At 40.0% G+C, this 15,692-nt stretch overlaps 1 protein-coding gene across 1 annotated transcript in view; it reads left to right on the plus strand.

Annotated features, from left to right (window-relative positions):
* Nucleotides 1-15,692, plus strand: part of aldh16a1 (aldehyde dehydrogenase 16 family, member A1) — a 19,661-nt gene that overhangs the window by 817 nt on the left and 3,152 nt on the right. The window contains exons 2-15 of the mRNA XM_034893639.1: nt 1,429-1,528; nt 2,049-2,175; nt 3,897-4,054; nt 4,154-4,231; nt 6,089-6,276; nt 6,819-6,977; nt 7,085-7,243; nt 8,463-8,619; nt 9,211-9,286; nt 9,968-10,073; nt 10,743-10,876; nt 11,068-11,238; nt 14,416-14,620; nt 14,739-14,924. Coding sequence (XP_034749530.1) covers nt 1,429-1,528; nt 2,049-2,175; nt 3,897-4,054; nt 4,154-4,231; nt 6,089-6,276; nt 6,819-6,977; nt 7,085-7,243; nt 8,463-8,619; nt 9,211-9,286; nt 9,968-10,073; nt 10,743-10,876; nt 11,068-11,238; nt 14,416-14,620; nt 14,739-14,924 — 2,004 coding nt within the window. The remainder of the gene's footprint in view (nt 1-1,428; nt 1,529-2,048; nt 2,176-3,896; nt 4,055-4,153; nt 4,232-6,088; nt 6,277-6,818; nt 6,978-7,084; nt 7,244-8,462; nt 8,620-9,210; nt 9,287-9,967; nt 10,074-10,742; nt 10,877-11,067; nt 11,239-14,415; nt 14,621-14,738; nt 14,925-15,692) is intronic.

Below are 15,692 nucleotides of genomic sequence, written 5' to 3' on the forward strand. Positions count from 1 at the left end.
TTGATTTTTGGAAAAAGGCTGCAATGAAACAGAGTGAAAAATGTAAAGGGGTCTGAATACTTTCCGTACCCACTGTATGTGTCACAACTGTGTTGTCAGATTGCCCTGGTAGAGTGATTATACAGCTCAGAGATACAGACTACAGTCCACCTCATCCCTGCAGTTTGTCTTTTTCCTGTAACAACTTAGAGGCTGATTTAAGGTCGTCCAAGGAAAATGGAGATGTGGAATATAGCCGAAGATGAGCTTGGGGCTTCACAGTGAAGTTACACTCTGTACTTTGGTCTTCTGTCTGTAAATAGTTGACACATTCCGCCTTTCATCGGTCACTGTCCAGCAGAGGAGGGGTCTTCCTGACCAATAAAATGTCAGCATATAGAATCAAAATCAGAAAGCAATTTTATTGCCAAGGATACTTTGAAGGAATTTACTTTGGTGGTTGGTGCACACATATACATATCAATATGAAAATAACAAGTAAGTACAAAATAACTGTTTAACATTAATTAAAACACTCAAACAGTAAAGTCTTAAGGAACATTTCACAGTTCAAGGTGTTTTTACTGTTGATTTGCTTTAATTAATGCAAAGTTTTTCCAAAAGTCAACATTAATCATGTTAAATAACTGTAATATCTGTATTGACCAAAATAATCGTGAGTATGATTTTTTTTTTTGTCATAACCAAGCAACCCTACTTAGGCAGAAATTAGGAATTATTTAGACTAAAATTAAAGGAGTGTATGTTGATGGATAATCACAGACTGGAATATGTGTTTTGGTGCCTAAATACTCAATACTATTTCAAAACCACTTCAATTTAGATTTTCAAATGCTACAAAATTGAATAAAACAACCCAAAATGAACAAATGACTGTAGAGAAATTTGTATATGCCAAAAGCATTGTGTGGAACCAATCATGTTATTTTGGGTAATTACAATTGGGTAGTTAAAAAGAACATTGATATAGGAATACAAGTCAATTTGACCCGAGGACAACATGAGGGTTAAAGGTCTAGCGTGTAAGGTGTTTAGTTGTTTGTTATCAAAATCGGTTTTGCCCTTTCACAAACTTGTCCTTTTTCATGAATATTTACCATCACCATCAATTCCAAGTTTTCCTATTGGCTTGACATTTTACATTTCCATTTGCATGAACTAGTGTAGACGCTCCATTTTCCTTGACCATCTTGAAATACGTCAGCCGGTAATGAACATACAGGATATATTGCTCCGACTTTTGCGTTTTCGCTGTCACATGATAAACTCACAGGTGCTGCTAATCTGCTAACGGGTATTGCCGCTTCCCTGGACCTTTAGTGACGGCAACACCTCTCAGCCAGGTTACATCCTCACAGATGGTATTGGTTACCCTCTTTCAGGCTTTCTATGAGCTTGAATATTGACTGTGGCTTTCTTCTCCACCAGGCCTGGTTGGATAACCATTCCCGCTCTCTGGGTCTGTTCTTCGAGGGCAAGTTTGTCTGTCCAGCAGACAGGCCGAGTCGCTCCCTTGCTGATTCTAAAGGTGGGAGCAGCCTGAAACAACGTTATTGGATAACAACACACACACTTTACACTTAGCTCTTTTTCACGTTCATCCTTTTTTTTTTCACAATGTGAAAGAGTATATATTTTTTTGAAACCTTACAATATCATCCCAACATCGATATTGATGTTGTTGTGATATCTGATTTTCTCCTTATTGTCCAGCCCTACTTAATATTTATTCTTAATATCAAAAAGAGTAGTTTGCTTTTAACATAAATGTCTGGAAGAGCTCAGTAATGAAATTGTCAAATAATATTTTAGTTTCTATTTGTAAATCTACATAAATGTAACTTAAATGCCCTTATGCACTGTTTCACATCGGTCGCAGGCCCCTCAATCGAATCGACATCGTATCCTGGCAGACTTTGTGATATCAGCAAATATTGTATTGTTGTCCAAAGAATCAATATAATATTGTATTGGTATAAAACGTGTGATTTAAAATCGCTACTGATAAAACTGACCACATGCGTGTTTTTCTCTCCTCTGGTGTCCAGGTGGTCATGTGTGCAGCACAGTGTGCGCCGTGGAGGCAGATGTTTCCCCGGCTGCCTCCTCTGCTGTTAGCGGCCACAAGGCCTGGAGCAGCCTGAGCTGCTACCAGAGGGCCAAAGTGCTGCTCAGGTGGGCCTGGAACAATGACTTCGCTTACTACTACATCGCAATTCTTTTACGTAATCACCATTTCTTTTTGACCGCAATTATTGCTAACATTAGCTAAGGTCCTAAGGGTTATGGCTGTTCATTTAAAAAAAACAATGTTTTGTAGTAATATAGAGGTGTGGTTTACTCCATAGGCTGTGTTATTACATTATCTGGGTCACATAACAGTGATATCCTGGGATTAATTTAAAACTTAAATTTGTTTAAAATATTAACATATTAACGACATTTTCTAAAACTGACTATAGGAGACAATTATATTGTTAAATGCAATTATTTCTGAGTTGTTGTTTTTTTGTCATTGTTTACAGGGTCCAATTTCGAAAAAATCAGCAATTGGCAATTTTTGATCATACACAATAAAACAAAACATGCAAGAATGAAATCCCCCTTTTAATACCATGGATATAGTGCCACTCGGCCACCCATAAAAACAAAGTACTTACACCCAGGAAACTCTCGTTTATTCCTCTGGAGTGTTTTAATCTAAACCACAATGTTTTTCTTAACATTAAAAAGTTGTTTTGGTGCCTAAACTTAACTGTTATCACCACTTGATGCTTATTTTTTCTGGCTAAACTCCACTCCCATGGCCCCTAAAAGGACCGTCATCTTGTGGTGCCTGTAGCCGGCTGTTAGTCCCCTATTGGTGACTAAACAACTGCCGCTGGTAGCTGGCTTCCCGGAGCTATGTAGCAGCTAAATACAACCAGCAACTGGCGCCCTGACTTAATGGTTCTTTGGGACTATAGACTGTTAGATTACATACATTACATTATATGTCATTTAGCTGATGCTTTTATCCAAAGTGACTTCCAATTAAGTGCTTTCAACCCTGAATGTGCAAACTCCAGACAAGTAGTGCAAGTGCATTAGAAAAGCCAAAGGGCAGCTTCAAGATACTAGATACATAGATACTTTATTGATCCTCAAGGGGAAATCCAAGGTCCCGGTAGCTTACAAAACAGGATGTTAAAATAACAAATCCACATGAATAATATGGATATGAATATAAACTGTATGTTTTTTTACAACGTGGGTTAGTAGATGGGAGGAGGGAGGCGGTGGACTGGGAGTATCTAGGAGGTAAGAGACAATGGGAAAAAAGTGTTTTGGGGTTGGAGAAAGAGGATTCAATTTTGGTTTGATAGAAAGAGCTTTTTGCTGCAGAAATGGAGGTAGCGAAGGAGGGAAGAAGAGACTGATGGGGAAGCAGATCATCCGAGTGTTTGTTAGAGTGTCTCTAACAGCGTTGGGAGGCATGAGTAAGAAAGGGTCAGAAGGAGCAGGGTTGATAAAGTACGTAAAAAGGCAGTTGACTTCTCTGTCTGGATGTTGAAGTCACGTTCATGTTACAGCAAGTTTTAAATACTATTAAATACTAGTTTAAAATACTTCTATTTTAGGTGTATAATATATGGTTTGTTGAAGTTGAATGAAGTAGCATTGATCACTTTGAGCAGGGGATACATTTAATAATAATATTAATAATAAATAATTGAGTAGAGGCATGGATATGTAGACCAGAAAGGGGGAAATCGCACTCATCCCCTCTGGAAAATCGCGCCCTGGTTGTCGAGTAAAACTGTTGCAGCTCAATGCTCAGGTATGACAAACTCACCTTGACACATGTCAGGAGCCTCAGCGTCCTGATGTGGAAGTTAATAACCTGTCCTCCACAGGCTGGTGGGTGTCCTCGGGCAGCACGGCCAGTGTGTGTCAGAGCTGTGCGAGCTGTGTGAGGCGTCTTGCTCGCCCTCCGCCCTCGTCAGACTGCTGCAGTACTACAGCAGCTGGGCTCAGCTCAGAGACACGCTCATCCCCAACTGGACACCGCTGGGTGAGCTTAACAGGGGTTAAGCACAAAAGAAATATTTGGTGTTATTATTCATTTTCAATACAGCTCTCTTTTCAATCTTTTGTTTTTCCTTTTCCCCAGGTGTGGTGGCTGTAGTCGTCTCTGAAGACTGCTCTCTCTACTCCCTTATGCTCAAAGTTCTACCAGCACTTGCCATGGGTAACACACACACACACACACACACACACACACACACAGTATTAATAAAATACACATTGAAAACGTTCATTTGTACCTTAAGATCAAATCTAGGGCTACAACTAATAATTACTTACATTATTGATTAAGCTGCAGGTTGTTTTCTTGATTGATCAATTGTAATTAAAGGGATACTTCACCAATTAGTATTAAAGGAGAATTCTGGTCTGTTTCAACATTTAGGTCTGTTGTTTGTAAATTTGGAGTTCTGTCAGTACAGAGAAAAATGAAACCAATCGGTGCTATCCTGCTAGAGTTAGCACCCAACAGGCCCAAACAGGGCAAGTTTTAAACATGTTTTTAGCCTCTAAACGTCTAAAACGTCGTTAAAATTGCCTAACCATGTGACGTGATTCCTTCTAAGGGAACACAGTAAATCTGACTGCTGTAGATGTGACAACACCGGAGCTAAACAGAGCTGAATTAGCATAACTTTCATGCACATTGGTAGGCACTTTTAATGACGTTTTCATCATGTTTAGAGGCTAAAAACACATTTAAACACACCCTGTTTAAGCCTGTTGGGTGCTGACTCTAGCAGGAGGATAACTCGTTTTTACTGGACTCAGCTATCTAGCTACCAGGCCGGTTAGCCTTCCGAGCTGTTCTGGCGGGTAAGACTCGAGGAGATGGGCTGCGTTAACACGGACACAGACTGGTGGAGAAATGGGGTGTTTTTATCCAACTACTGCTAACCGCTGGTGGAGTTTGTGACTGTTAAATGCCGACCATTCTACATTACACGCTTCATGGCTGTGTTTATACTCGGGTTTACATCACCCTATGCCCTTGTGTGCTACCACTGCGTTACCTGAACTTTACGGAGCCTATAATGTGTGGAAACTAAATGAAGCTTTTTTTTAATCAATATATACGTATTTCTTTTATACAGTATATTTATATATTTAAATGTGTAACACTACGTGAGCCACTAGAGTTGAGTTGAATGCCTCACTGTCTGTCTATGTCTTTAAACAATAGGCATGGCTTGGGAGTGGACTCTTTGAGCAGCAAAGCAATTCTGGGATTTGGTGTCTTTCATCCACATTTTCTCGGCCTAGGTGGCACCAATTTCAAAACAAAAATTCACATTTCTACTACATAAGTGACCCAATTTAAAGATATATATTCATCTTTCCAATGGTAAAATATCCCTTTAACACCAGAAAACGGGTAAAAATGCCCATCACAGGGCGACCTGGTAGTTTATCTGGTTGAGCGTGCACCCCGTTCAGTGTTCAGTCTTTACAGCAGTGGCCCATGTTCCTGTTTTTATCTCGCCTATCAAATAAAGGCCAAAAAGCCCCTAAAAGTAAAAGAAAGGGCCCATCACACCATTTAGAGCCCAAGGCGATGTCCGCAAATGTCTAGTTCTGTCCGACCAATGTAAAGATATACTTGCGCAAAAGACAAGAAAATTCTTTAGAGCTGCAAAATTACTTGACTGTTTTGATAATCTGTTTGTGTAATTTTTATGGAAAAAAGAAAATAATTTCTGAATCTGAATTTCCAGCTTCTTAAATATTTTCTAGTTTCTTCACTCGTCTGTGACCTGTGATCTCAGGGTTTGAGAAACACTGATCGCCATTTTTTGCCATTTTATAGAACACAACAACAACTAATCGAGAACAATCAAGAACCAAATTAATCCAATAATTGTAGTTGCAGCCATAAAATTCTTACATTTTAGAAGCAAAAACCGTTGAAAATAATAATTGCTTATCAAAATAGTTGCTGATTAAATTTCTGCCAGGTGATTACTTGCCTTATCATTTCAGCTCCTATTAAAACTGTTGAGTCATAATTGAATTCTTTTAGGCAACTCTGTCGTCGCTGTCCCTGGTCGGAGCAGCGCCCCTCCAGCACTCCTCTTGGCCCAGCTTTTCGTGGGAGCAGGTCTTCCCGCCGGGGCTCTTAATGTCTTAACAGGAAGTGACATGTCGCTGGGTGCCAAAGTGGCCCAGAACCCGAGTATCAGCTACGTCACCTACGGCGGCAGCAAGCAGGTAGGTGTGTCAAAAACTTGGTGCTGCTTTCTTATCCAGAAAAACATTCCAATATATTTGTTCTGAAGCTTTCCAGTCTGTTTTTAGTTTTATCAAAATGTCCGTATTCAATAATGGGATAGTTTCGGGACCACCAGAGGTTCCGCCGGATGTCCATCATTTTCAGCTTTCTATCTGTTGGCATTCTAAACTCCGGTCAATTCTGGAAACATCCTGCAAGCTAGAACCAACAATCAAATTATGTTTGTCTTTTTTGGTTTGTACAATTTTCATCACACGCTAGACATCCATTTTAATTCCAGAGCTTGCCTCCCTACGTGGACGTTCCACCACAAATTCCTTCCCGAGACTATTTAGCAGAGGCACCGTATACGTGCACACGGCGCTTAGTGCCACCCAAGACGATAGTGATTGGTTTAAAGAAACGCCAATAAACCAGAGCACGTTTTTCTCCCATCCCGGAATACTGTGTCTATTTTCACAGCGCTGTGGAGATAGGTTTGGTGACCCGAGACTATTAGAACAACAACTCTCTCTTTCAGGATGGGGTGACGCTGTGTAAGGCCACAGCAGGGATGGGCGTTCCTGTTTCTGTCTCCTGCAACGTAGGCGCTAGGTGTCCCTTTATCATCTTTGAGTCAGCCGACATCGACAGCGCAGTGGATGCAGTAATAGAGGCTGCCTTCAAGAAGAAAAGAGAGGTGATATACACTAATAAGAATCCCCAAAAGAAGGATAGAGTGTCTCATGCCATCCCATAAGACCACCATGCCTATATTAACAATCTTCTTTTCCTCTGTCCCATCAGGTCCACTGGGTGTTGTGCGTGCAGGAGAGCGTGCAGGACAGTGTTGTGGCCCGTCTCAGGCTCCGTATGGCAGGGATGAAGTGTGTGGCCCTCCACAGTGAGGGGGACAGGGTCCTGGTGGACACTGCAGTACAGGTCGCTCAGCAGCAAGGCGCCACGGTTAGTCAGAAACACCCACAAAAAAACAGAGATTGTATTCGGTGGCGTTGCTGTCTTAAAACGGAAACAGTCTCTGTTCACTCGTTAGTATTTTAGCCCAGTAAACAGAACTAACCTGCGTCCAAAATATCACGCCTGAAAGTGCATATGACCATTCACGTACACTGGGCATGCACATACCGGTAAGGATTGTACAATTTGCTTTTGTCCGGAATCAATCATTTCACGATACGTAGGTTGTAAATCAATTTTGTATTGCGATTTTTATTTATTGTGACTCTAGAAGTATTGCGATTCGATAGTATTGAGTATTGCGATTTTCTTTCCCTTCTTTAACAAAAAGAAAAGTTGAATAATGCAGTTCTAGAAACAATATATCATTAGACATTTCTAAATACTAATGTTTTCTAAAAAGAATGCAATTTAATTAGTAAAAGTTCATAACATAAGTGTACTGCTTTAAGTCTGTTTTGCAGGAAACGGATATAATGTAGTTGCCGTCGGCCGTACTGTATAAACGGAAAATATTTAGCTGAATCTATATATATATATATATATATATATATATAAAATTCTTACATTTTAGAAGCCAAAACCGTTGAAAATAATAATTGCTTATCAAAATAGTTGCTGATTAAATTTCTGCCAGGTGATTACTTGCCTTATCATTTCAGCTCCTATTAAAACTGTTGAGTCATAATTGAATTCTTTTAGGCAACTCTGTCGTCGCTGCTCCGACCAGGGACAGCGACGACAGAGTATATATATATATATATATATATATATATATATATATATATATATATCGATTCTAAAAATCTTTGCAAAAAAAATCGATACTTACAACTTTCAATTTCTTTTCTCCAACGCTAGTTTCTGCCCGTCCAGGCTTAAAACAGAACAACCGCAGGGGTTCAACAGCATGTTCAAACATCTACGTTAGGGTCTCAGAAATGCCAGAGTAGTATGGATGCAAAGGCGTAAACGTAGCAAAAGATGTGCATTAAAAGTAGGATGGATTTAGTCCGACTGTAGAGTTCACACTGTAACTGTAATTTAGGTGATGGACTTGAATTCCATTTTTTTAATGTTTGCCAAGATCAAAAAGTAGGAAAATTAAGGAGTTAAAAGTAATAATGAGTTGTAACGTAAAGGTGTTCAGTTTTCTTACTTAGTAGATGAAAACCTTTTCTTTCTTTTTTTTCTCTCTGGTCCCCAGTTGGTTCAGTCCTGCGCTGCCCCCCCTTCTGGTGCTCAGTACCCTCCCACAGTGCTCTGCGGGGCGGCCCCCTCCTCTCCATTTGTGGTCAGCCCTTCCCCCGGACCACTGCTACCACTCATGCCATTCAGAAGCAACACAGAGGCAGTAAGCCTGGGTAAGGAGGCCACTGTGGATGGAGATGCATGAGTGAAGATAGTTGACTTGGGACAGTTAAGTTTCCTTCGATGAATATGATCAGTTCTCCTACAACGCTTTGTGAGAGACATGTTAAAGATATTGCGCCCTATTTCAACAATCTGAAACTCCAAACGCAAGTAGCATTGTGGGTGGATTTCATGCTGTTGCTATTATACCGGCGGGATAAATGACTCTTGCACTCACCACAAATCTAAAATTGGTAGGTCTGAAGGAGCCACATTATTCCGAGTGTGGTTTGGGCTTAATGTGCAATAAACCAATCAGAGTGTTCCTGTCACAGAGGAGAAAAGAAACTATAAAATATTCACATTTCAGGTACTGGAATTAAAAAGCTCTTAAACCAATTGAATTGATTATCAAAATAGTTGGTGATTAAGTGAATAGTTTGCAGCTCTTCTTTGATGTACGGGCTTGTTGTTGACTCTACACTGCTTTAAATTTTTTTCTTCCTGGTTGACAGCAGTTTCTGTGTTCAGTAAAACAGATTTCAGAGCAGTAATCCTCTAAGTATTCCACTTGTTTTACTGAAACAGTCTCTGCTCTGCAGGAAACCACAGTCCTCATGGCCAGGCCGCCTCCATCTGGACTGAAGACCTCACACTGGCTTTGGACACGGCAAAGAGGTACAAACGTTCACACGTGTTTTTCTTTTCATTATCCTCTTCTTTCCCCTTTCTCTGTTTTTCATCTTCCACATACTCATCTTTTTCTTTTTTCTTTCTTTGCCTTTTGGCTGTCTTCATCCAAACCACTATTTTTAGTTGTAAACCTTGATTGTAGTAAATGTGTTCCTTTTTCTTCTTTCTGACTTCTAGTTTAGTTTAGTTTATTTGCACAAATAAATGAAATACATACAATAGAATTTAAAAAACAAGCAACCACGGTGCTTGCTTTTGGGCTTCTCACAGAGGAGAGAAACCCACAAGGCGTATTCATCCTCCTCCCCTTTTACAAAAAAGCAAAAAACAATATACAACTAAAACAAAAAAACTTCTCTCCTCCACATCTTTCAAATCTCACAAATCTCCATTTCCCATTGTCTCTCGAGTTGTTTTTACAGGCAACACAAACAGTTGTGATATTTACAATCATCAATTCAAAGGTAATTTAGTTGATGTTGATGTTGTTTTCATAAATTTTGGCTTAGGTGGTGGCCCAAACAACTTGGGTGCTGCCCCCAAACTTTAAAATGGCGGAGAAAATCCTGCACCTGTGCCTTTTCTGCTTAGACAAGTCCAAATGTACGCTGCGAAAAGGATCTTTTATTCCCTAATGATCCTTTGTTCTTCCCCCTCTCTCCTCAGCCTGTCAGTTGGCTCAGTGTGGGTGAACTCCCACTCGGTGTCTGACCCGTGTCTGCCTGTCTCTGGCCACAAAGACAGCGGGACATGCACTGATGGAGGACACGAGGTGGGTCTACGTAGTTAATCTCAAACTTAATTCGAGGTTAAAGGAAACGGTATAAAGCTTCGTTTATTTGACCCTCCATTTAATTGTTTAACTAATTAGTGATATGTTGAATTATGTTTTTGACTTGTCCCTCTACTGTATTTGGTCAGTTTTTGGGGCTCCATACAAACCAGGGATCAAATGTAACAGGTCTTAGTAACCACTAGAGCTGCACAATATGAGGAAAATTCAGTATATTGCGATAATGGTATTACTTGCAATAAATAAAGTGATGTTAAAGTGTACTCAGTTCTAAAGCTTTCAGTATTCTGCACATTTCTTGTTGAATAGAAAAGAAAAATAAAACCAAACATTTTCAACATGGAATGATTAAATTGAATATAAAAGGTGCCACTAAAAAATGAATGTCAGTTCAGTCGTGTGGACCCCAGGAAGAGTAGTGGATGTTCTGCATCAGCTAATGGGGAGCCTAATAAATCAAATGAAGTGACATTTGTAGTTTACGGTTACTCTCTGACTGTCTTTCGCGATATGTGACATTATTTTGCGATGTGTTTGTTGCGCTAGTTGATATCGCTATATAACGATATACACCGATATATTGTGCAGCTCTAGTAACCCCTACGCAGTCTTGTACTGTATGTTGCCTTTCTCTCTGCTCTCTGCCAGGGTCTGTACCAGTTTCTACGTCCATCCTTTTCTTCATCTCCTCTACCTCGCTCCTCCCCCGTCTCTATGGACTACTCAAAGTTTGGAACAGCGGCATCCCCCGCTATCATTCCTGATGACTCAGACGTTGCCAGGTGGGTTTGTAATGCTGTATTTTTATTACTTTAAGCCCAGTTTATAAGGTGTAACAAGGCATCAAAGCCTGCGTAATAGGCACATTATTAATATATTATACGTATTTAAATAGCAGCATGATGTACAGTAATACGTGGAGGGTTAAGGAGACACGTGTATCACTTCCCCCCCACCCTCCCTCTCCCCTCAGCGCTCCGAAGCCCTACCTGCAGTTTGTCGGCGGCAAGTCCTGTAAATCAGTGTCTGGCTGCAGTGTGGCTGTGAAGTCACCAGGGGACGGCAGTGTGTTAGCCTATTGTCCAGATGGAGGCCGGAAGGACGTTCGTAATGCAGTGGAGGCTGCTATCAAAGTCCAGCCTGGGTGAGAGCATTGCCATGCAAATATGGGAAAATTACACACACTCTCTCTAAATCCAGCCAGAAAACACAAATGGGTAAAAGGTTGAAGGAATCTGAGTCACATGAGAGGGTATGATTTAAAAAGCCTATGATATCTTCTTTGCTAAACATTCCCCTCTAGAGTGCCTCAGATTCGTTCAATCTTTTTAAACTAGTATGATACTAATGTTGTGTTTCCAAGGTCACAAACCCAAGCCGTTTTTATTTTTCTGTCTATTTGGATACACCAAGGTGATAAACAAACAATGTAGTCATTGGAATGAAACAGTTGTAACGAAGGATCATAAGAAACTGAGTAATGATTAACAATACAAAAGCAACAAGTCAACAACATTTGGTCACCACACTATATGTTTAGTACACGCCTAAGGTTTGGACACCTTGTCATTCAATGCATTTCCTTTATTTTCATGACTATTTACATTGTAGATTATCACTGAAGGCATCAAAACTCAGAATGAACACATATGGAATTATGTAATTATCAAAAAGTGTTTCACATTTTCCGGACTGACTGACCGTCATTTCTTGAAGTAATGATAGCCAGTCATTTCTCTTCTCTTAGCTGATTGGTTCTTGCCATAATAGGAATTCTACCAGTTGTCCAATAGGGCTGTTGGCTCTGTATCAACCTGACTTCTGCACAACACAACTGATGGTCCCAATTCCATTAATAAGGCAAGAAATTCCACTAATTAACCCTGACAAGACCCACCTACCTACCTCATGAAGCTCATTGAGAGAACACCAAGGGTTTGCAGCGCTATCAAAAAAGCAAAGGGTTGCTACTTTGAAGAAACTAGAATATAGTACATGTTATCAGTTATTTCACACATTTTTGTGTGAGTACATAATTCCACATGTGTTCATTCATAGTTCTGATGCCTTCAGTGATATTCTACAATGTAAATAGTCATGGAAATAAAGGAAACGCATTGAATGAAAGGTGTGTCCAAACCTTTGGCCTGTATGTACTGTATGTATGACAATTACTAAATGTGGTCCAGGATGAACCACTGCTTTTCCTAGTATAGGCTAGGCTACATAGAGCTTTGAACCAAAATAAAACTTTTATTGGTGAAATTTGCCCGTTATGAAATACATTTATCAAGCTTTCAGTCTCTCACAAGGACCCAGATAGACAGCGTATTTCACAAGCCAGTGGGCGGTTTGTGTTTATCACCACTCAAAGTTCAACTCGACAGATTTGCTGAGTCACACGCAGTATGTAAACAAAGGACATTAGTATCAACAGTTTGATTGCAGCTCTTCTTGGCAGCATATACACACCATTAAAATGGCAGTACATGCTCAGTATGGGCTTTCTGCATTCATACTTTTACATTTTAACCATTATTTAGGAGATCTTAACCTCTTAGCATGTCACCCCTTTTTTCTAGAGGGGTAGCGGTGGGTGATAGGGGATGTTGAGGGGGAGATAGCAGGTCAGTAGATGTGTCAATACTGGGAACCGGAAGATTAATTTGAGATGCAGCTGAGTGCTGTGTGTCAAGTTTTTAAGTTATAAATGACAAATCAAAGTTATTAATTAAAATAAATTTCTAGTTTCATATAATAACAATTTCCTCACTCTAACTTTCAAACAAACCCTGCTACAGTCTCTGAAATGCAGTATGTCAGTCGGACTGAGGTTAATCCGACAAAGAAAGACACAGAAGATCACAGTATATCCAAGTAAACACCAAGGGCCGCTGTGTAGCTGTATAGGGTTATTTGGTCACAGCCATAGACTGTATATTAATGGAAAAAGCATCCGGTGTGTGGGTGTGTGCATGTTACCATGACCAAAATAATCTAAACCCTAGAGTGGAAAAATAAGCACTTTTATTTATTTTTTTAACTTGGTCCATACCAATTTTCCTGTTAACATAAAGTTACAGTTGGGTGCCTGTATTTCAAAAAGCAAGCCTCATTCTGAGCTTCCTGTGTGTACAGTAACTCTGTTGGGGCGGCTGTAGCTCAGTGGTAAAGCAGTCCCATGTCCAAGTGTCCTTGGGCAAGACACTGAACCACGAGTGTAAATATTTGTCTGATGAGTAGGTGTACCTTGGACGGCTAATACAATAATGGATCTGCAGTACACATGCACACTGTATGAATGTGTGTAAATGGTTCCTGTACTAAACGCTAGAAATACAATCCATTTACTGGGCTTTTATGGGGCTTTTATTTTGAAAGATTTGCTTTTATGATACATGTCAGTTTGCTTTAGGATATACATTATGTATTTAGAGTATTTTTTTTTAATTTACATCTGAAAAAATATGTAGTAGAGTCTAGTAGGGCTACAAATGGTGACGTTTGATTCTATACCGGCAGGCAGACAATGTTGGAAAAAAAGTCAGGTGGCGTTTTAACCCTCATGTTGTCCTTGGGTCAAATTGACCCGTTCTTTTTAACTACCCAAAATAACATGATTGATTCCACACGACGCTCTTTGGCGAGTACAAATCTCTACTTTCATTAATTTTTATTCAATTTTATAGCATTTGAAATAGAAATTGAAGTGGTTTTGAAATAGTATTGAGTAAAAGTTAACATATTCCAGTCCTTGATTATCCATCAACATCAATCCTTTAATTTTAGTTGAAATAATTCCTAATTTCTGCTTTGCTAACTGAAAAATTAGGTTATATTTTCTAAAAGTGAGGTTTATTGACCAGAAATTCCAAAAATAACTGTAAAGCTAAAGTTAATAAGTAAGTGTTAAGTAGTGTTGAAAACGTTAAAAAAAATTACACATTCAAAAAGGTGCGAAGAAAGGAAAAAAATATAAAAAAGTTTAAAAAATTGATTTTCAAATTTTGAAGACAGCACGAGGGTTAAACAGAGTCAGTCAGACATGCTCTGAGCGTAGAGTGCGGCCAGAAGAAATGCTCGTGCACAGACTCACACAGTACATACAATATTCACAAACATACAGTACACACTAGCTAGATTAGTGTTATAAAGTCTGTAGACTTAAGACTATTGTTTAGTGGAGGCACATAGGGGGTTAAACTGTTCATAAGCACAACACCCAACACTTTCTCTTTCAAGGTTTTTGTTTGTTTGGGTTATTTGTTGACTCGACCTTAGTCTTCCTCTTAATCATTTCATTTCCTTCCTCCTCCTCTAGATGGATGAAAAAGAGTCCGTCCGCACGCGCTCAGTCACTCTACTCTCTGACCAAGGGACTGGAGGCAAAGAGGCGGGACATTGCAGCACAAGTCAGTGTTCAGACCGGCCTCTCATTGGACGAGGCTGACACGGAGGTGGAGCTCAGCATCGCCAGGCTCAGTGACTGGGCGGCTTACTGTGACAAAATCCAAGGAGGAACTCCGGTGGGCCTTTTCTTTATATTATACAAAGTTAATAAAAATCTTAACTACACCAATTATGATCCAAATGACCTAATACGACAGCATTGTTGCAACATTTTGTTGTGTCCATCTCCTTCAGCCTATGCCAGAGTCTGGCTCTGCTCTCTCCCTCCCCGAAGCCCTGGGAGTCGTGGGACTCGTCCTCCCCGACAAGAATCCCCTCCTCTCCATGGTAACACTACTTGGGGCAGCAATTGCCAATGGCAACGCTGTCGTCATGGTCCCCAGTCAGAAGTATCCGCTCCCTGCCTTGGCATTCATTCAGGTAAGATGTGAAAGGAACACGGCGACCTATTGAGACTTAATTTATTTACCGTATCCCCCAGAGTTTGACAAGTCCATACATACCCTTCTCACCTCCGTGCGTGCTGTAACTCTGTCTGACGGCCCCAGTATTAGCTTAGCCTAGCACAGATGCTGCTGGGAACTTGTTCCAGCTAGCTACTGCTCCCAGTAAGTGACAAAATAATGCCAATATGTTTCTATGTATATGTTGTGATTTGTATAGTCACAGGGTGTACACATTACAAGGTCACATGAGACAGCCATATTCTAATCTTATACAAACTGGGAACTATATTCTCAGAAACGCAAAGCACTGCTACTTGGGCCAAGAGAGCTAACAGTAGTGATCATCACGGCTGTGTAGAAACCGCCCTACGCCAATGTAAACACAGCGCTCTCTCTCCTGTTGAACACCATCAACGAACAGCAGCAGCGTCTCGCCCAAGGACAATTATGTGGACGGTGTCTTCTGGTCATTTCTGTGCAATTTCATTACAGTGCAATATTAATTTATTATTAATACTTGACCATTTAATTTTATTACAGTGCAATATTTAATACTTAATCTCATTTCTGTGTAATATTTACTACTCAGGACTTTTGATACACCAAACTATATTTTTGCATAATGTGTATACAAACCCTTTATCGTTCTTACTATTTTATACAGTATATGCATATACACTCACCGGCCACTTTATTAGGTACACCTGTCCAACTGCTCGTTAACACTTAATTTCTAAGCAGC

The sequence above is a fragment of the Etheostoma cragini genome, chromosome 15 (genome assembly GCF_013103735.1).
Source record: "Etheostoma cragini isolate CJK2018 chromosome 15, CSU_Ecrag_1.0, whole genome shotgun sequence".
NCBI lineage: Eukaryota > Metazoa > Chordata > Actinopteri > Perciformes > Percidae > Etheostoma > Etheostoma cragini.